The sequence below is a fragment of the Typopeltis vanoorti genome, chromosome 4, assembly GCF_054136105.1.
Source record: "Typopeltis vanoorti isolate ZY-2024b chromosome 4, IOZ_Tvanoo_1.0, whole genome shotgun sequence".
Taxonomy (NCBI): Eukaryota; Metazoa; Arthropoda; class Arachnida; order Uropygi; family Thelyphonidae; genus Typopeltis; species Typopeltis vanoorti.
In genome coordinates, this window is record NC_143552.1 from 162658803 (window position 1) to 162680931 (window position 22129).

The following is a 22129-nucleotide window of genomic DNA, read 5'->3' on the forward strand; positions in this document are numbered from 1 at the left end:
CATTTGGTTCAGTCATCACCATCAGGTTTTCCATATGCACTGCGAGCTTTCCAGACCTTCTGCGATTAACTATGATCCTCAGATATTGAACTTCCAAATATCAAATAGCTAGAATGCAAGATACTTATATTTCCGTAATTTCAACATACCATCATAATAATTCATATAAAATCATTAACGATATTCCTGGGTGATATTTGCGACAATCAGTTTGAGATTTAGTGTTTTTGGTTTTCTACTTTTCGTACCTTTTAATGTCATTCCGGATTGAAAAGTATGCTCTAAAAGGGAATGCATAGATCTCTCAACCCATCCTTAATGTCATTAATATCCAAATATCTTTCTCTATCTCTCCCCTCGGAAAATATTTAATATCCATTCTTTCTTGGTTCTCTACTAGAGCATACTTTTCTAGATTTAAAAATTCACTAGAATCACATTAAAATCCATCCTTCCTGTTGTTACTTCTAGAAAAGCTTTTTAGTTTAAAAAAGTATCATTCTCCTTTCTTTCTGTCTGTCTCTCTCTCTCTCTTTCTCCATAATGACTCGCTATAATAGATGTTCAGTTTCTGCTGTAAGCACTTTCTACAGATACCTTCATGGGTATTTTTAGTTGCAATTGGCATCTAGAACACGTGGCAGTGAGTTAGCCACCCTTCATTGACATCTCATTCCAAACTCAGTGAACTACTTTCTCTCTCTCTCTCTCTCTCTCTCTCATTTATTTCTTCTGCTCTCAATCCATGAAAACAACATTTCTGTCTATCAACAAAGTATAATGATATTATAATACAGTGATAGTTATCAATTAAAAGAAACTTCGATAACAGCGAACAAAATCTTTAATAGCTTTATTATTTCAACTTTCACAATGGGATTCAATGGTGATTATAACTCTACTCATAACTGCTAAAAAGAATGTTAGGACGTGAATACATCAGAATTAAAGTGCTTATACTATATTACTACTACTACTATATTGTTATGTAAACAGAGCAAAATTGTTACTATTATTATCGGATGTTTCCTTTTGACTCACTGTGGGAGGTACTCTACTCCATCCACCAAATGAATTTGTATATTAACTGCGTGTAAATCGTCAATGGCCTTTGGTTGGAATGACCTGGGTTTTAATCTCTTCTGGAATGAGTACAACCATTTTAAAGGATTTGCGATTGAAGGTAAGGTAAACAGTCTCATATGAAGGTGTAAAGGTGTAAAAATCTTATGATATATGATTTTTTAGCATTATACCCGATGTATTTAACAGTATGCTGCTAAATACATGCAGGAAAAAAAGGGCTTTTTGCTATCATGCAAGAAAGGAGCCTATATTGAGCCATTCTGTTGTTCTTGCTTTCATAAAATAACTAATAAATTTAAACGTAACTGGACAAAAATGTAAAATTATATTTATCTTTATGACTTTTTTTTGCATAACTCTTAATTTAATGTCTTTGAAAATAGCGAAAAGGATATGTTTATTAGATGTTTTGTTAACATAAGCTACAGCCTCTTTTTTTGTTTTTGTTTTTTAAAAAGTTCATTTTGCTACAACCGTCATTTTTTGTGATCTGGTATGAAATTTTTATTCTATTTAAACAGATTAGGGTTGTAAAATTACTTTAAAAAGATTTTATTAAAATTAAAAATATCAACTTATATACAAATGTCCCTATGTTGCTCTGTTGAAATGTCACCTGTTTCCATTAAGGCCTTTCTGATTGACTTTCTGATTATTCGATCTTTGTGATACTGACCATGAGATTGTTCTTAAGTTACCACGAGATTATGACAGTCTTCCCCCCCCCCCCCCCCCCGGCTAAGAGTGGAATCAGGCTTCCAGCCGACTACTAAAAAGTTCGGGCTAAAATAATTCCGCCTATTCCTGTAGTGAATTAAAGGCGTTACAGAATTTATTACTTATATAAACTTAAGCTAAATGTTTTAAAATTGAACATACATTATCTTCATTAAGTTAAATCACTATAATGAAATAAAATACCGTTTCGAAAAGCTCTAAAACCTGTTACTGCCGGACACAGCAGTCAATTATTATTTTCCTTAAGTGAGCACAAAGAGTAGTATTCTGAAATTATCTTAAGAGTTCTTTCTCTTTATGTAGCATAATGAGTTAGGACTAACAATTTTTCATTAAGGTTGTAATTCTACAAAGAGCCAAATAGTATTTTATCCAAATATATCATGGCAGAGGGCTGTTGATAGGTTAATAATAATATCCAATAAGAAGTGCAAAGTTGAAAAGCATTTTCGGAGATTATGAAAATAGACAGACAAGGAAATTCTTAAAATTTTGAGACCCGAATAGTCAATCTCTTTGAATTGATGTTGGCCCAAATGAACAATTTCTTTGGTTCTTGAGACAGGAATTTTTTCGGATTTATTTAGAATAAAAACTCAGTTATATGGTGATTATAACGAAAATGCAAATTGATTTGGCTCTTCCTATGGACCGAATCTTTATTCTCTTAAGTTCACGACGAAAATGCTGAAGAACATAAACAAAACTAGAACTGTACAGATCTGTCTCACACGGAAGTGGCAGCTTGTTTCTTCTTGAAACTCAGGATTTCTAATCCTACAAGACAGGCAAACCTTGCAGAAGAACACACACAATTAAAAGACATACTCTCCTCTCTGCATTGTTTGCTTCGGCTGTAATATTCAAACAAAACCTAAGTCAGTTATTCCGGCCAGCAGATCGAAAGGAAAGAACAAATTTGAATACCGATATAATAATAAATGAACGTGCAGGATTATTAATGGCTGACTGTAAAAAGCGTTTCTTTTTTTCTCCTTTAAAAATATTTAGAGTTCATTAATAATTGCGCTTTCTTTATTCAAGGTTCTGTCGAAAATTCTATGATATACTTTCCAGTATAACAGCAATCATATAGAGAAGATTTTTTAATTTCAAAACTTCCTGCCGCGGAAACATTCATTTACACAGTATGACAGGTAAGAAATATTTTACACAGGAAATACATTTGCAATGATGACTTTCGATAAGTACTGTAAGTAACATCACGCTTGTAATTCGACCTGCTTAATTATAAATCATACTCAATAGGGTTCGTTTCAAGTGGTTATTAAAACCATCCTGCAAGTTCCATTATGAACACTCATTACTTACTTGCTGTTTAATTTTTATTAGGAGACGACATCAGCAGTGTTTATATTAATTATAATATCAATGCGCATTACGTTTTTATCACCTAGAATTAAACATTTTTAAAAACAAAATTCACGAATTTTAGATAAGAAAAGCAGTTCCTCACAATGGCGTCTTCTTAGTTTACAGGAAGTATTTTTACTAACTAACTTTCAGCTCTCTTCTACCAGTCGGACTTTAGTTCCGATTATGTTTCAAAAACTCTGGGATGTCTAAATTTAATGGATGTCACGCTTTTGGATCGGAGAGATGTGAAATTTTTGATGTGTGATATCACTAGCAAGATATTTCATCACAATGAAGTGAAAACATTTCTGAGGGGGATAAAATGTTTTTTATTAAAAATATAATTGCATTTTTAATAATTTAAAAATCTTAAAATTCATAAAAAACACCAGAAAATTGCTAAGAAGAATCCAGTCACTGACTTATCTTCTGATTTCAAAACATGCTACATGTAATACCGAAATTTTGGGAAAGTTTAAAACAAAATTTCATGCATTTACGTAAGATTTTCCGTTACCGTCCTTGTTTACTAACATAGGAAGTAATCCGAAACTGGTGTTTTGTGAGAGAAATAGTCGACAAGTCCCGAAAAAGAAAAAAAAAAATTATTTTTGCATATATATATATATATATATGGGACATTGTATATATATCTATTGATTGGATTCGAACCCGGGTCATCCTAAATTAATCAAAAATGTGTCGTATTTGCTGCTTCGCTACTGGGGAAGGGGGATGACACCGTCTCATTTTATGCACAGATAAAAAAGATGGTTAAATTGTCGCCGAATATTGTGAAAAACTCCATCTGAAATATTTAATACTTTTTATTTATTCGTCTGTGGTTCTCCCCGTTCCTCTACCGCCCTTTAGACTGTGGTTGAGCTCTCCTAATGAGGGATTAATATGTATTTTTGACTGTAGCAGCGTGTGTTCACGGGGCCGGTTTGCCTGCTTGCGGGATGAAACCCCCAGATAAACTGGGAAGAAAAACCCTGCTCTCCACATCCAAGACCGGCTAACTTGGATATGGCTGAGAGAGATCCTTAAGCTCCTCACACGTCGTCGACGGGAATCGAACCTAGGACGCTCCTTCCCCAGGCATATGGTTGCGAAGCACATAGCCACTAGGCCAACCGCGCGGACATATTTAATACTGATGGTACGTCATCACTATGATGATGCTCTGTCAGGTAGGCAACAGATCTCCAGCTTATTCACATTGTTTTTCCGAGATGTGGAAAGTCGTCCTATTTCGATATCACTTTCGAGACGTTTTCTTGTTTAACAGCCTGGAAAGTTTAAACCACTTGGAAATAGTGGCAGAAGTTGGAATGGCAATTTTTCATCACCACTGATTGATTCTCAAGTTCAACACGAATTTTTTCACATTAGAATCTACACAGTTGAACGTGTGTGTGTGTGTGTGTGTGTGTGTGTGTGTGTGTGTGTGTGTGTGTGTGTGTGTGTGTGTGTGTGTGTGTGTGTGTGTGTGTGTGTGTGTGTGTTATTGCAGCGATTGCTTTTTAAGTGTTACCGAACATGCACCTAATTTCATATATCTTAGCTGGCAATCGAGTGGAAATCAAACTCTAGCCTCACACTTCACATGTGATTGGCCATAATTCGATTGGCTAGCAGAATAGACTAACTAGCCAGAGAACACATGCGATAAAAAAAAGACATATCTTATAAATTCCAATACAAGTTTAACTCGATTATGCTTTTATAAACCTATATGCTAGATTCGGCTCCCAAGCCTTTACCAAAAGGGAAAAAAAAAAAAAATTAACCCATACAGTATTTCTTCAAAATGAGTTTAAGCTCTGCTGTTAGATCATAGACACGTGAATTCCACAAAGCATTCTTTGTATTGCGTAAAGAAATCGAAGATTTGGTTTCTGGGAATGGATTGAATTGGTTTGTTTGGAATTACAGCCGGAGTAACTAAGGCTATGAAGCCAATGCATTATGTCTATTAATTAATGTGTGTTTTTCTGGCCACTTTCTTAGTTTTATGTGATGAAAAACTTTGATACTGTATGAGACCGGCTAATCCACCCACCTACCCACACTTGAAAACTCTTATAAAGATTCTATAATATGAGATTCGACCAGATCTTTCCAGCAAAAGGGTGCGACGTTACCGAGTAAACTCTGGTCCCTGCTTTCTTAGTTGGAATAATTTAGTTACTGATATATCTTATGATTTCAAAAGTATACGTAATTATAAAAGTTTAAAGGCAAATGAAATTAGCTGAAAAATTTAAAGGCAAAATAAAAAGATATGTTTGTGATAAGATGGAGATGTTTCAAAAAAGTCTTGAAAAAAAGATACCATTAAAGAATTCCTGAAATGTTTATCATGATAAAAAAGAAGAAATACGCCTTCTTTAAACAACGAGCAAGTACATAAAACCACGTGACACGATGTGGTTCAGCACGCTAGAAGAATTCTTTAGAAGAAATAGTTTTTTAAGAAAACACTATGCCATTGTGATTGCCTTGATAACTATTGGAAAAATATGAGATTCACTCTTAATAGTAATGTGGAAGTCTCAATAATACACGTATATTCCATCATATATTTTATTAGTTGAAGTGTGAATAGAGCACGTCATTACTTTTGATTTACACAGTTGATAGGAATAATTCCAAGTCACTGTAAATCAAAAAATTGTTCCTGTGTACATCATGACACGATGGAATTGGATTTTGACCAAAGAATGGATCGCACTTTTTACAAGAATAAGATAGTGATAAGAAACAAAAAAAATACAATTAGCCATCAAAATAAGTTAAACGATCCACTAGCAGCATGGGTCAGCACTCTGTTCATTGGAAAATTGAAACATAAGATAAGAAAGTAACTCTTTCTCTTTCTTTCTCTCTCTCTCTAGCTCAATATTTAGTGATTGCCATTTAGCAGTTCTTTAGAACTTTTACTTAGAACAATCGATCTCCATAGCGTGATCGTAAAGATAACTTTAGGATAGAGGTAGCAGAATTTTTTCTTCTGCAAGTAATTGATGCCTTGGCATGCTTCAGTGTTTATATCCATCCAGTTATACCAAAAGATCTGTTTTGAACATCGGAATGATTTGTTAAGTGGTCTAAGCCCCGATTATAGACATTATTTCTATTCTGAGTGTGAGGGCTACATTTAATTCATAAAGCCTTTCTGCAAACGTCATTGTATCATCATCGTATGATGAAAGAAGAAGTAAAAGAAAAAACTCTTCCTTCAAGCTTCGCATCTGATTGGTCGCCGAGCTTCTCATAATGCTGAGGAGAGAACAGCATTGATGGCTGTTCTACACCATCAGTGGTTTTTCTTTCTAGACAGATAACATCTGTTTCGTGTAAATAAGTAAGACTTATTGTAATGAAGCTGTCGTGCTTTATTTTTTAAGACGTTTCCGTATCATTGCCGTTAACATGAAGCGGGAGCTTCATTTTTTTTTTTTTTTTTCAAACTGCAAAAATAGAAGTAATAAGAGCAAGTTTTTTTTGTAAGTTAAATTCGTATTCATATTTTTAAGCTGGAGAAATATTTGCGTACCACTGTGTAATCATAAATTTGGGTACAAACAATTCGTTCTAGTACTGCTACATTTTTTTTTTTGTTGTTGTTGTTGTTTATTTAAACGTCAACTAAGCTTAGAGCCTGAAAGAAAGACGTAAAAATGCAGAGGAGTCCTTGCGTTCTGTAACCATTGATTTTAATGCAACCGCTGACTTCAATTACAACGTCTGGAAGCATTTTATCAGCGAGTTGAAGGAACTAACACACCATTATTTTATTACCAGTAACAAGCAAGAAAGTGTTCTCATTAAATGGAATATACACACCTCTTTAAAAAACGTACTTTTCTGTATTATCAGGATCACATAACAGCTTTGATGAAATAATATTACTCGAGCATTTAAAAAAAAAATGAAAATGAAAATGACCGAGTAATATTATTTCACCAAAGCTGTATGTGATTCACCAAAAATTTTGCAAGTTTAGTGATTAATGAAGTGTTCGTTCATTAAAAGTATTACATGATTCATTTTTGTAGTAATTAGAATTATCTGTTAATGAACGAACACTTCATTAATCACTAAACTTGCATACAGAGATTTTCACTTACACAATATTTAAATTTTACACACACATTTCAAATCAAAGCTAATACCGGGGGGGGGGGGGGACTTGAAAACAGCCATAGAATTCGTGAATTCAGGCGTGATCTCCGATCCAGATGCTGGGACCATGGTTCTCCACTTACCTTACATGTCCATTGCTTTATGCCCATATATGATGCTTCTGAGAGAGGCGGGATCACCTATTAGGCAGATTGCCTTCTTGTGTACACAATGTGTCACCCCTTCTCGTAGCGTATGGTTTAATAATTTCATTTTCTCTTCCCAGTAATTCCGTTTTGAATTCAGCCACATCAGCTAAAGTTAATGTAAGTATTTTTATTAATTGGCTCGTGTTCTTCTGGCAAGATTTCCTGATTTGCTGAATTAAAACTGATTTTTGCAGTATTATTCTATATTCTCATTTCAAGGTTATTGATGTTCATCTCTTTCTTTTTTTGTTTAACATTTTGTCATTTGCCTCTTTTACCACTTGGAATTAGAAGAGCTGCTGAAATAGCAGGCAGTTGGATTTCTAATAGAAGCATAAACGGGTTACTATATATTATGTAACTTCCGACCTTTTCATTATGCATGCCATTTACTTTAGAGACTGTGAACTAATTTATCGGTAGTGACGAACACGGAGACCAGCTGCTGGCAGATTTCTCTAAGTTAGGGCTGAAAAGAGTTGCTTACTTCGGAGAATAAAAAGACTTAGAAAATTTATTTATTTTCGTATTTATCTAAACTTAACTCTATGCAAGGAATTAGATCAATTTGTGTAATCTGGATCAAAACCGAAAATGCGGATTTTATTTCAGCGAAGATCCATTCCATAATTTTCATCAAAGTCCATCCAGAGGTTAAAGAGATGAAGATGCTATATAAGAGACACGCGTTCTGCTACTGTTAACTTCCATCAAAAATCAATATTCACAAGCAGGGGATCCTCCTCCTCCTTCGATCACTTTTCATTAATATTCGGTGTTGAGAGTGCCTTCTGTTTTTGAAACCATTAATGTCTCAGAATGTTTCTAATGACCATCGATGGTGGTATTTATCATAATCAGGAACAAACATAATTCATTTTGTTTTCTTACCCGAGCTTTAAACCGATTGTCACTCCGTTCACCTGGGATTATTTTCGTAATTTTCAATATTTGGCTTAATAACTGTGTCTCTTGTGTACTATGCATAGTAACGGTTTGAAACTGGAATGTATTAGACAAAAACTAAATTCTATTAAAACATTTATTTAACTTGAGGTAGAGTTAAAGATGAATCTATAGAATTAAAAGTTTCCATGGATCTCCTCCTCCGCCAATGAGAAAATAGAAGTACTTACTATTATACAACTGTGTTTGTGTTATGCGTACATTTCGTAATACGAATTACAAACAACCATTGTTCAGTTTCTATTCTAATTGGCATCTGGATCGTAACAGCCAAAGAAATTGTCTCTAAAAAAAAAAAGAAAAGGGCAAAAAAATCCCATTGGATCCATTTCTAAAAATAATTCGGCCCTCAGAGTTATTTTAACTACTTTCTTCTAACCCAAGTAATATTGGCGAAGTATGCCACCATAAAAATTAACATCATAATTTATATTTTTAAATCAATTTAATGAAAAAAAAAATGGAGCCTCCATAGCTCAGTCAGCATCGACGATGCTCTTTGGTTCGAATTCTATCTAGGACGCGGAGACCCTTCATAAGGGCTTTTCGACTGAAAATTAGTTAGTCAAATTACTAGGTCGTGATAGGCCATAGAGCCTAACACGAAAATCCAACGATAGAAAAAAAAAGAGAGAGAGAGAGAGAGAAGAAATATATGTAATTACAACTTGTGCCGTTTATTTATTTATTTTTATTTATTTATTTATTATTATTATTTTATTTTATTTTATTTTTTTTTTTGTCCTCACATGCCTTCTCAGACGACGGCGGCGATCTTCTGACAGACTGTCTTAGGACTCTTAGACAAGTCATGCGGTTTATTTTTCCACTGATTAAACACCGGAGTATCTTACCTTTTGAGAAACCAGTCAGGTCTACTATTTTCGAAATTATGACCGCAGCCAGACGGGCACCACAATAAGCCCTTTATCGAACTCCGAAAGATCGTTTGTTTCTCCCATTGTGATTAACACTATTGAAGATTACTGACCAGCAGCATTCTTAAATAGTTACCTAGAACACGTGGTGACGCACGTGACCAAGTCTTTTGTACATACGTTGCGTAAGTGACGTTTACTAATATCTGCATAAAAGTTTCTAATTCAGTGGCCGTATGTGCAGATTTCTTTCTATAAAACAAAAGTTTACAGAAGCTTTTACAGATAGAAGTTTTATAGAAAGGGCTTTTCTGTAAAACTAAGCTGTCGGTTCTCTGTTTAGCTTTAGTGTGGCTTTTCTCCTTCCAGAAGTTCGTAACGTTTTATACAGAGACATTTGGGAAGTTGACTGATTCAAAAATTCATTGAACATAGTCATTCGAAGCAGCATTCAGGATCCAACCAAATTCACGTTTAAATTTGGTGAAGTTCCCCATTAGCTGTTGTAATTTGAGCGCAAACGTACGCGGCAGTGCACTGTACCAGAACTTCTGCCCATACGGAGTGTATTTGTATGACGTGCCTTTATATGCGACTGTGAGTTCGATCTTAGGGGAGAATGAGCAAAAGCCTTAAGACCCAAGCTCCAGTGAACAACAACGAATTGATCATAGTTAATAAAATGCAGCCAATTCAGCTCTCGCAGCCCTTGGAGAATACCTGCTCATATGTCCCCATAGTCTATTTTGGAAATACAACACATATTCATCCTAATAATAACAACGATATAATATCACATTAGCAGCATATGGAGATGGCAAGGGTTTTCTCCCAGAAACTCGGGTTTTTCATCCCACAAAACAGGCAAACTGGTCATTAGAACAGACGTAATACTCATAGACTGAGTCATTTCGGCCGCAAATCCAAATCAACCGACCAATCGCATTAATAAGAGTTGCGTGGCCAAAACTATTAACAGCAATTACAGCCAAAATTATTCCTCAGATTCGGGGTAGAGTAATATATAATTTCATGGGAAAGAAAAGATCTGTAATTTAGAAAATATTTTTAATTTTTAACGTCGTATAATGAATCTTCACAGAGTCCATGGAGGTGCTATGTAATAATAAATAAACAAATAAAATCCGTGTTTCCTTAAATATAAAGAGCCAACAAGCTTCATTTCGGCGATATAAACATTAATTAAATTAAGGGGATATTAGATCCCACATTGTTTTAAAACCGAATAAGAAACTCAAGGATTGGAATCAGAGAGTTTCATGCCGAATATATTATAAAAAACTATAAAAGTATCGGCGAATACTAGCGTGAGCTGAATGCAAGTAGTCCTAGAACGTAGTACAAACACGGGCAACTCGTTGCAAAGGCGGGGAAAGTTCTGATCACTATTCTTTGGTATTTACTATACTGTAAAAACACATTTCCTAGGAAATGTAGTTGCCCTTGCTTGTACTACGTTCTAGGACTACTTGCCTTCAGCTCATGCTAGTATTCGCCGATACTTTTATAGTTTTTTATACTGTATTCGGCATGAAACTCTCTGATTCCAATCCTTGAGTTTCTTATTCGGTTTTTAAACAATGTGGGATCTAATATCCCCTTAATTTAATTAATCCGTGTTTCCTGATTGATATGTTCAAATCATATAGTAGATCGTAGTTATTTTCAAGACAATAACATCGTTTACGTAAGATCTATTAGTATATTTTCAATCTCTTTGTTTACATATCCTGGACTGTATTGCGGGTAGCTAATCTGCTTTCTCGTTTCCAGCATGTCTTCTCACCGCGGGAAAAGAGCGACCGAGCCTCGCGGATGCTTACCGTAGTACGTACAGCTTGCAGGACTGTAAGGACGACACCGCTTTAAGTTTGGGATCGTTACAAAAACTGCGCGAGACTGCTTTAGAAGAAAACGGACCGTCTCAGGGAAGTGCGGAAGACAGCGGCGGTACCCCGGAAAAAAAGCCTCTGCATCCGAAGCTAATGAATGTGAATGCGACTCTCGAAATGAAGTCGCTGTGGGACGAATTTAATGAACTTGGCACGGAAATGATAGTAACAAAAGCAGGCAGGTGGGTGAGTTCGTATTTACATAAATACAGGAAAATTAATTTATATGCTGTACTTCTTTATATTTATATTCTATATATTAGATGCATTAGTACCAGTTTACACACACATATATTCTAAATTCAAATGTTATGTCCTAAATTCAAATGATGACCAAAGTATTTATGAGAAAGAATCAATATCTCGACAATTAAATTGAAACAAAAGAGAATGAAGAGGCCCTAGCGCCACCGTATTAATTTTTTTTAGCAAATATATCTTAATTAGCACTTCAAAATCTTATAATTAAATAGTAAGTACGGAATTAAAAATAGACACGAATATTTCTGGATAAAAATGCAACATCGATGTCGCTCTTTTACTAGAAAATTTAAATACATACTAAAATTAACATTACGTTTTCCCAATTGATGAGCTGTCGCGATTTATGACAAAATCTAACAGAGCGTTCTAGAACTAGCACTATCTTTTCATATCCACTAAATTTTTCTTGTTAGCTGTTTGAAATTATTACAGTTAATACACGAATTAAAAATACTTGCATTTTTAGGAGCGAAATATTTTACAAAATATCACGAGGCAATGAAAAAGGTTATTAAATTCAAAAACAGCTCCATCTTAAAGATATAATCAAACAAGAAAACTAAGAAATATGTATTAACATGTCATAAGTCACTGGTGGCGAAACTTTTAATGTAAGCTGCTTTATTTAGTCCACTTTTTAGTGGACTAGACCTATCAAAAATCTCTATGTAATTAAATGCTTTGGTTTAAATACTTTAATACTTCAAGTTAGAAGATGTTTGGTTTAAGAACAAAACAGGCGAGCCGTTGGTTGTTCATTTGAGAGGATGCGAGCCACCTTCCAAGCATGCTTCAGTTAGCTTTCGTAATAAATATGCAAGTCTCGCTTTTGACTGGAAGTTGGGGGGGGGGGGTATCAGAGTGACTGGGAGAAATAAAACTTCTTTATAATGAAAAGATATGTAAAGAAGTAAATGATAGCAATGTCGTTAGATAGCGAGGTTAGTAAATATCATAATTTTCTGGCGGAATAAGAATTAAAGTGACAAAGTTTAAATGAAGGCGCAGAGTAAATCACAAGAATTGAAAAAGAATTAGTATTCAATCCAGATTACTGAAATTCTTCCTCTTCAGATAAGAAAGCCTAACCTTCTTTATCAAGATGCACTCGATATGATGTCAAAATAAATAAAAAAATAAAATAAAATTATTCAAATTAAGTGGATATTAAATCGAACATTATTTCAAAGCCGAATATAGAAACTATAAAAGCTTCGGCGGATCCAAGCAGAATAAAATAAAATAAATTCAGAAATGGGAGATGTCTTCCGTAGTTCCTACATCTTCCACTGCAAATTTAGGAGGAATATTCTAATTCCAATAGAGGATTGTTCCATCTGTCATCGGAGGACTTCGAAGTCTGAGAATGAACTAATGAAAGAATGTATAAATATTCAGGAAAAGATAATTCTTAAACTGAATTTCAATCAAAACTAGAGTCTATATCGCATCTGTTTTGACAGTTTCAATTATTTGAGCCAAAATGCATTAAATGACTGCAATAATAACAATAATAAATAAATAGCAGCTAGCTGGCCAAGGAGTCCGAACTCATTGGCATCGATCCATGGCAAGCATCCCACAGAAATAAAAGTAAGGCTCCAATTAAGACAATAAATTGCACGTTTGCTTCTCGCAACAACACTGCATATATTTTTACCGTTTTGGTGCTAATGCACTTTGTGTGACTCTTTCTCAAGAAGAGACTACGAATAACAACAAGAAAACTGCCGCGAATGTTGTTTTAGCTGAACAAACCAACCTTGCCATTTCTTATCCCATTTAAACCATTAATAGTATACAGAAATTTTAAATCTCATTAAAATCACAATGTAAAATCATACACATCTCATGCTTCAAATTGTTAAAGAATTTCCTTAAATTAATTATTAAAATAATTATTATAAAATAACGCAGACAACCAATAGCTAGAATGTATACTGTATATTGAAACGAAAAGCAGTTGACGATGATTCCGAAATTCTTTTGAATACAATCATGATTTTTTAAATATTATCCTTGTAGTATATTGTGTTGTAGTCAATAATTACTGTCATTGCGAACAGTATATCCCAATTTATACTTATCTAAGGAAGGATATTATATTCTGAAAACTGCGTATGTCTTCGAATTTCGTAGTAATTTTCATGACATTGTCTCCACAAAAAAAAAAAAAAAAAAAAAAAAAAAAACTAGTTTGATTCTAGTCAACGCTAGAGAGAGAACATTTTCGAGGATTTTTTTTTTTTTTGAACGCTTTTTTATTTTCCCATCCCATCCAAGTAAATACTGCTTAGAGTTAGAAAGAACATCACCTTCAGTGTGACAAGTCGCAAAATTGCATTCAACAGCCAGTTTGATTGCCCGAGTGGATAGCATACCCGCTCTCCAACCAACAGATGGCGGGTTCGGGTCCCACTGTGGTCGTGGGTGTTTGTTAAAACTCTGCCCTGAACGAGCTTGTATAGCTCCTTCACTTTATGACTTATTAAAAAAAAAAAAAACCTGTCGTGATAATGAATAAAAGCTGAAGACCAGCTGCTTACTATTTTCGAACACGGCGAGAACAGACGATTTCCCAAATGTAGCCCGATTGGTAAACCATAAGCAGAATGGTAATTCTGCTCCGAAAAGACAAAAGCAACAAAACAATTGACTTAATCTACTAAGTTAGGCGTCACCAGCCTGGTTGGCCGAACGGTTCGAGTGCCTGCTCTCAAATCAGTAGTTTGTAGGTTCAAATCCCACCGTGCGCATTAATGTTTTCTGAATATCTTTAGAGAGGAGATGACCACCCCACTTATTATTGAAAAACGGAAAAAAGATGTCTAGTTTCTGGGTTATCTAATCCTTAGCACATTCACGCTATTAATACAAATGTACTACATGCTAGCAGATTTTCTGGAGTGAGATTAACATAAAAAAAGACAAAACGCTCCAACTTGGCATGGAATATTGTCGAAAGGAAGGATCACTACAAGAAGGTAGATCATGTTTTTGATTTGAAAAAGTTTCCATGTTTGGCCATTGAGGACGTTTTAAAAAAAGCTTCTTAAATGAACGAGACAAGCACTTATGAATTTGTAAACTTTTTTTGTGTCGTGTTGATACTGCGACATTTAAAGTGAGCAGATTCTTCCCAATCGTTAACATACTCTCTCACTCACGCACATACACATACACGCACACACACATACATAGATAGAGAGAGAGAGAGAAAATAAAACTGATTAAGAAAGAGCTTGAGTTTTCTTTCCTAAAATTCACGATTTCATCTCTCAAAGGATGCTGTAATTCCAAACAATCGAATCCACTTCTCAATACAGAAAGAAGAAATACAGTCTACTGCGGTGGTCATATTTGGAATGAATTAAATTATTAAAATTATCTTTTAATCTTTTGGAAGGAGCTTGGCAACCTTTTCCAGTACGTTGGACAAACTTTTTTTGCCCACATACATCATACTTCATGTTCTAATAACATTTGGTATGGTATGGTTATTTTTTTATTATTTCTGTAATTATTTTCCGTTGTTTGTTTTCAACAACTTCTTCTGTATTCCGTCGAATTTTTTTTAGGTAAGACATTTTTCATTAATGTTAAATTTAAAACCAACTGTTGCAAATCTGAAAATAATCCTTAAACAAAACACTTCTCTGAATTTAAGGTTTAGGATTTCAATGCGGTGGAGGACGGAAGGAACTTTTGTAGGAAGAGGTGGTGTGGATAGGAAGGTTTTAATAGAAAACTCTGTTTCCCCCCCCCCCCCTCAAAAAATTTTCATTTTCGCTGATACTGGATGCCTTTTTCTTAAAAAAGAACTTGATTTTACTCATTCGCATGGGATTGTTCTCCTTTTTTCCCCCTTTCCTTTGGGAAAGGGCGGGTTGAGCCCTCCTAATAAGGAATTATATGTATATATATATATTAAGACTGTAAATCCGTGTGTGGTCCACGGGGCCGGTTTGCCTGTTCAGCGGGCGAAGCCCGAGTTTCCGGGTGAAAGGAGCCTCCATCTTTGTATGAAACCGGCTAATAACTTGATATAATGCAGCTTCTCTCGAAATTTAAGAAACCAACCCAAACATTGAATTTATTCTTCAGACCGACGTTGTAGTTCTGTAGTTTTGAGAATTAGATGCTAAGAGCAATCAGTCATACAGATGACTTTGTGAGACAGATCATGAAGATCACTTGCTAAATATTGCGCTACATTTAAAGTTCATTGGTTTAAAAATTCCCATAATATTCTGTTTACATTCCATTGCTGTTTTTACGCCAGCACCACATTTTGAAATGTGGTGCTGGCGTCGCATGAACAAAATAAAATGGACAGAAAAAAAAATCAAACCAACAAGTCCTGAGAGAGAGAGAGATAAACGAAACAAGAACTCTAATAAAATCGATCAAAATTAGAAGGGATAGATGGCTTGGACATATACTTCGACATGATGGACTTGTGAAAAGAATAACTGAAGACAAAATAGAGGGGAAAAGAAGAAGAGGCAGACCAAGGAAAAGCTTTCTTGACCAAGTCAAAGACAGCACGGGTTTGAGGAGTTACCAGGAGGTTAAGAAGAAAGCCAATGACAGAGCGGAATGGAGGAAATTGCTGCTGAGCTACCAGTCCCAAGACTGATGCAACCGATGATGATTCTATTTACAAATATCTAGACGAACTTTTCAATGTTCAGAAAATGGTAACTTAGTTATTTACTTTTTCTTCTTTTTTTTTAAAGAAAATCATGAGTATTGTAAGCAGCATGTCCAATATAGTGATACGGAAGTTCAAGAGCTTAATCTTCATTGAGCATGTTACTATACATACTTATATAGTGACGTATTTGTGTGTGTGTGTGTGTGTGTGTGTGTGTGTGTAAAATGGATCATAACGCTCAGTTTTTTTCGATATATATTCTTTACGTTGTACAAAAAATTCCTTGAAGTCTGATTGGCCCTTCGTATTTCATGTACTCTCTTCGATGAGGGCTGTTATCTTTCTTACTGAGGACAGCTAAGATTGATCAAAGGTTTTTCTTGTTTGGAGTTTAAAATCAAAACTTTTTTTTCAAAATGTTTTTCATAAAATTCAGATTTCTTTTGAATATTTAACGTAAATAGCAGTATGAAATATATAATTATATAATAATAATAATAATAATAATAATAATAATAATAATAATAATAATAATAATAAATATTATATCATTAATACTGGAAAGGTGATTCTAGTAGCAAGGCTTATACGTTGGTCATACATAACTGGTAATTAGTTTACGGAATTAACAACTCATGTAAATTATATTAATTAAAGGCAACTTTAATGAATAACTTCTATATTTCGGCAACGTCACGTTGCCATCTTCAGGAACATAAAGATATGGTATGTGCACGCAGGCACTAACAAAAGCAAATGAGGAAGAATGCAAGAAACTAATATTGTTCCTAAAGTCCGAATGGTGCCCTCTGGCGGGCTAATTTGGTTGTCTTGGCCATTGGGCTGAAGTTCTCATAATGTAAGTCTCCCAAATTTGGGGTAGTTTCATGCACCCGAATTTGTTGAGGTTTGGAACGTTTTTTAGAGCTGCTGATGATTTCTTGAATAATCTTTCGTGCCGCGGTGAATTATTTTAGTTTTCTTCCAACTAATTCTATAGTGGGTATCTAAGGCATGGTCTGCCAGCCCAGAGCGGCTGTGCTGGTGAAACCGGATGTAGTCTTTGTGTTCTGAAATCCTGATATTTGCTCTCCTGCCTGTTTGGCCAAAGTAGGACAATTTGCAGCTGCAAGGGACCTGGTATACACCAGGTAGGTCTAGGGGAAGTGGTTGGTCTTTGGTAGAGCTGATAAGGGATGCAACTTTTTATATGGTCTGTAACAAGAAGTAAGGTCATATTTTTTGAGCATATTGGTTATTTTCTCAGAGGTGCCCTGGATGTAGGGGATGGTGATAGATTTGGTGTAATCTTTATTGTGGGGGGGGGGGTTACTGGTTTTAGTATTTTTTGGATTTTTTGGCGGTTATAGCCATTGGCTAAGAAAGTGTTGAGGATGTGGTTTAGTTCAGTAGTTAGGGCCTTGTCATCGGAGCAGATTAATTTTGTCCTATTATGTAGTGTTTTTATAACCCCATATTGTTGTGAAGAGGGAGAGGGGGGGTTGCTGGTGAATGTATCTGCCAGTATGGGTGGGTTTTCTGTAAACAGAGAAAATCAAAGATCCCTCAAAGCTGGCGAGTGATTAAAGTGTCTAGGAAGGGGAGGGTGTTGTTTTCCTCTTTTTCTAAGGTGAACTGGAGTCTGGGGTGTTGGTTGTTTAAGTGTGTTAGGAAGGAGTGGAGTGTGTCTGAGCCATGTGGCCAAATAGAGAACACATCATCCACGTAACGAAGCCAAATAGTGGGTTTTTGTGGGGCGGAGTTTAAGGCTTTCTCTTCAAATGAAGATGGCAACGTGACGTTGCCGAAATATAGAAGTTATTCATTAAAGTTGCCTTTAATTAATATACTTTACATGCGCTGTTAATTCCGTAAACTAATTACCAGTACTGGAAAGGTGATTGAAAAGGTTGAATACTGATTGCATGTGATATAACATTTGGAGATCAATGAGTATTATACTGTTAAATAATGTTGTTGATAATATAATAAGAAATATAGATATTAATAAAGAGTTAGGAATTTAATTCAGTAAGGAAAAAATAAATAAAAATAATGCATTTGCATTGTTATAGGAATTAATATCAGAACAAAGAGTACAAAACATACAACGAATTCTTATTACAAGCGGAAAAGCGCTTCGTGAGAATATCAAAATGTACGGCAATCTACTCAGGAGCGGTACGATTAGAATTAATGAGAACAGTATTTTTTAAAAGATTTTTCGTATTGAAATGACTTAATATGGAAAATAAAATTTATTTATTGAAACTGAAGCTAAAGTATTAGACTAACTATGACGTACTCAATGAAAATTAAGAACAAATACCACGAAAACTTGTCAGATGAACACCTTAAAGAAAATAGGTAGTGAACCTAAACTAGATAACAGAAAGAGTACAGTCGTCCACTGGCAATGGATATATTAAGATTAATAAAACAATAAACCTCAATCAGAAGGAATAATAACGGAACTGGAAATGTGATAATGGAAGCGAATCCAACAGAAGTAAGCAAAGAAAATGAAATCCCAACTAAAACAGACACGTTTTGTCTGCTACATGGAAAAAGAAGTTTGACATTTGAGTCGCATATTCGGTGATTTGCAGCTTGTAGATGGAGCTTGCTAAAATCAAGGAGGGAGTGGTTTGTAAGGGGAAAATATCGATTCGGTCGGTCTTCTTCTGCAATTGACTCAGAAATCACCAGTTGCCGAATGGTTCTCTAGGAGCGCTCGAATGGTAACCTACTCTGAAGAAATTTATTGATTTTCACAACACACCCACGTAGGGGAATGCTCTGGTGCAGTAGATGCACGACGCTGCTACTTTATTGGCTTAGATTGACTTACTCATATGAGTAAGTCAGTCTAAGCCAATATCTACTATAAATAAGAATATCTACTGGTAAAGGGGAGTGCATAACCAGAATTCTATAAAGAAAAGAATACGAAATGATTCTGTCACAATAGTGTGCATCAGTTGAAATTCAATTTATGGACACGTGATCAAACGCATTTCTTTAGATGCAAGATTTTGTCAGCAAAATTTCCTCGCATCAAAAATTTAACAAAAAAGCTTCATGCAAATGAGAATTACTTCCTGTCTTGGCTTTCTTCATTGTACGAGAAACAGTTTTTCACGCTAACCATGGTTGATTTTTGGTTAGCAATCCTTTTCTTGCGATGCCTTCTGTAATGGTTCTTCTCGTAATCCCTCTATTTATCTTAAAATTCAGCTGCCCCCTATTCTGTTCATTTAATGAAAATGTAAAGAATGTTCACTTTTGAACTGTTATCTTTTCTCTCTCTCTCTCTCTCTCATTTTGCCATCTGAAACACATTTTGCTTCCAAAAGCAATTTTATTTCTAATGCGCAGTCTCAGCGAACGGATGGTATTTTCGACTTTGATACATTTGCTGTAGGAAGACTTCACACCTTTTGCGGTATTTCATTAGCGAAGAAAGAATGGTTTTTTGTAACATTTAATGATTTTCTTCGAAAAAAATTTCTTTCATTGAGTGGATGTTATTAGTTTGTTAATAGCATAAATTAAAAAAAAAATTTAATTAATTTTCTTTCATTGTTTCAAATTCTATCTGTAAAACTGCTTACTCAAATGTTCGATTAATGGATTTTACATTCCCACATTCCACGCGGCGAAGTGCTCAAATCGAGCAACAACTCAATGAAACGGGCTTTCAAACTGGCGTTTCTTAAATGTACCAACTTAAAATTACGAAATCCTTCCTATTCGCAGGGCAAGCACATTCCAGCAGCAAAGATGTGAATTGCGCTGTTTCAAAATAATAAATATACTATCAAAATATGTATTCTATGACCTTCCTGACTGTGAGTCATAGGGTGTGCATTTTAACGATAATTTGTTACTGAAGTTCTTTGATTTCAATCCGAAAAAATAAATAAAAAAATAAGAAGAAAAAATAACACGAGAAAAAAATAAGAAAAAACTAGAACGGAAATAAGCGTTCAAATCTTGAGTCACGTTTTAGTCAGTAATTAACAATTTCAGAAGTGTTTTTGCTAAAATAAGCAAATGTTTAATTAACTGATTAAATTATATGGTAAAAGATGCCGGATGGTAACAGATTTTTAAATCAGTTTTATTTCTTGATAAACGTCTGTTAGCCTTAACAACATTATCTTAATTATTATTAGATTTAGATTTCCTTGGGGGAACATAATTTATCAGAGGGGGGGGTTCATTCTAGGTATAGTAATAATAATAATAAAACTCGTCATAAGTCACATTTTTTCCAAGCATTCACTGAAAGTTTGAAAAACTTCCATGTTTGGTCATGTTTCTTGAGTAGAATTTCCACTCCAGATTATGTACCCTATAATCCTTAGTTCAGAACCTTTGTAATGTAAGATAGGTTTGCACCCTTTTGTTGATGGCATTCACACAGAAAAAAAAAAAAAAATTAATCAATATTGTACGCTCTCTCACTACACTACGTAAAAAAAAAAAAAATCCTTAAAAGTGGAGTGTTCTCCTCTAGGAATTATCAGAAGGCTGTAATTGACTCATTAACTTGAATTACTTAGGAGTAATCCTAACCAACTGCGATATTTTCCGGCGCTTGTCGCCTGTTAAAACTATTCCTGTGTTTGTTTGACAGGCTCCACAGATCATATCCCTATATGCTAGATATTTCTTCCTAAGTTTGCTTATTATGATAATTCCCATTCTTACGATCTATCATTGTAAGCAACATTTAATAATTCGTTGGATCTGCTTCAAAGATGTTTTTCATGTTCACAAAATCTTGGTGACAATGTCTTCAGAAGTCCAGATCTAGCATAATCCATCCATGCCTTAGAACAGCTCATAATCATTTTCAATGCTTTGCCATTCCAGTAATCTTTTGTGTCATCTCCATTTTTTCCAAGCATCCTCTGAAATTCATTCCCCTCGTCCACTATTACTCCTTAAAATTAACTTATAATCAGAGCTCTTTGACCTATTTGAAGATTCACAGAGGAGAAAAAGTAAATTAAAGCAAATCTGTTACTAACTACTCCTCACCACAACTAGCCAATACAAAACATTTTTCTGCTTATAGAAAACCCAACCTAACCAACGTAAAAAAGTATAAAAAAATAAAGTAATACAATTACATCCAAATTTAACATATGATATATGTAATTATTTTACATGCAATAGCCCTTTTTGTTTTAGTATTATGACTGCCAATATCCAAAGACACTATTCTTGAAAAAATTAAATCTTATGTTTAATTCATCTTGTAATCATTTATCACTAAGATGGATTCAAAGTCAGATTTGATTCTTTAATTAGTGAAATTTTTCAAAATTCGCATTATTTAGTTCATCATCATCGTCAAATTCCGGACATTTATCCATCCTCTGAGGGTAAATATAGGATATTATGATAGTACTATAAGAAAAAGCTATATCATTACTAACTTCCTCTCAACAATTTTCCTCCAAATCAATCTGTTACCTATCAAGACTCCAACATTATCAGATCTTATATTTCTGTCTTCTAAGGTACTTTTTACTGTATCAATCCACCTATATCTTGGTCTTTCTCTGGGTCTTTTTTCCTGCCAACCTGGCAGAGAACATTTGTTTTGCTAATCTTTCTTCTCCCATTCTGCTTAAGTGACCATATCACCTGAGATTAGCTCTGCTAAAACATTCCTGAATGCTAACAATGGCAAGTTCTTTTCTAATATTCTCACTTTTAATGTGATATTGCCATTGATGCCATCTGTTCACTCCCCTAATCTTTCTCAGTAGTCTCATATCTGTGGTCTCCAGTCTTCGAAGTGTTTCTAACCCAGCTCTCAGATCCATATGTTAAAACTGGTTTGAACACTGTTTTGTATACAAGACAGTTTAGTGTTTTGAGGAATCTCTCTTG

At 34.6% G+C, this 22129-nt stretch overlaps 1 protein-coding gene across 3 annotated transcripts in view; it reads left to right on the forward strand.

The window, feature by feature from the left end:
* The window catches only part of LOC150107810 (T-box transcription factor TBX1-like), a 181825-nt gene that overhangs the window by 14241 nt on the left and 145455 nt on the right, over positions 1 to 22129 (forward strand). For all 3 annotated transcript variants that reach the window (XM_090391570.1, XM_090391571.1, XM_090391572.1), the window contains exon 2: positions 11180 to 11480. In XM_090391570.1, coding sequence (XP_090247696.1) covers positions 11180 to 11480 — 301 coding nt within the window. The remainder of the gene's footprint in view (positions 1 to 11179; positions 11481 to 22129) is intronic.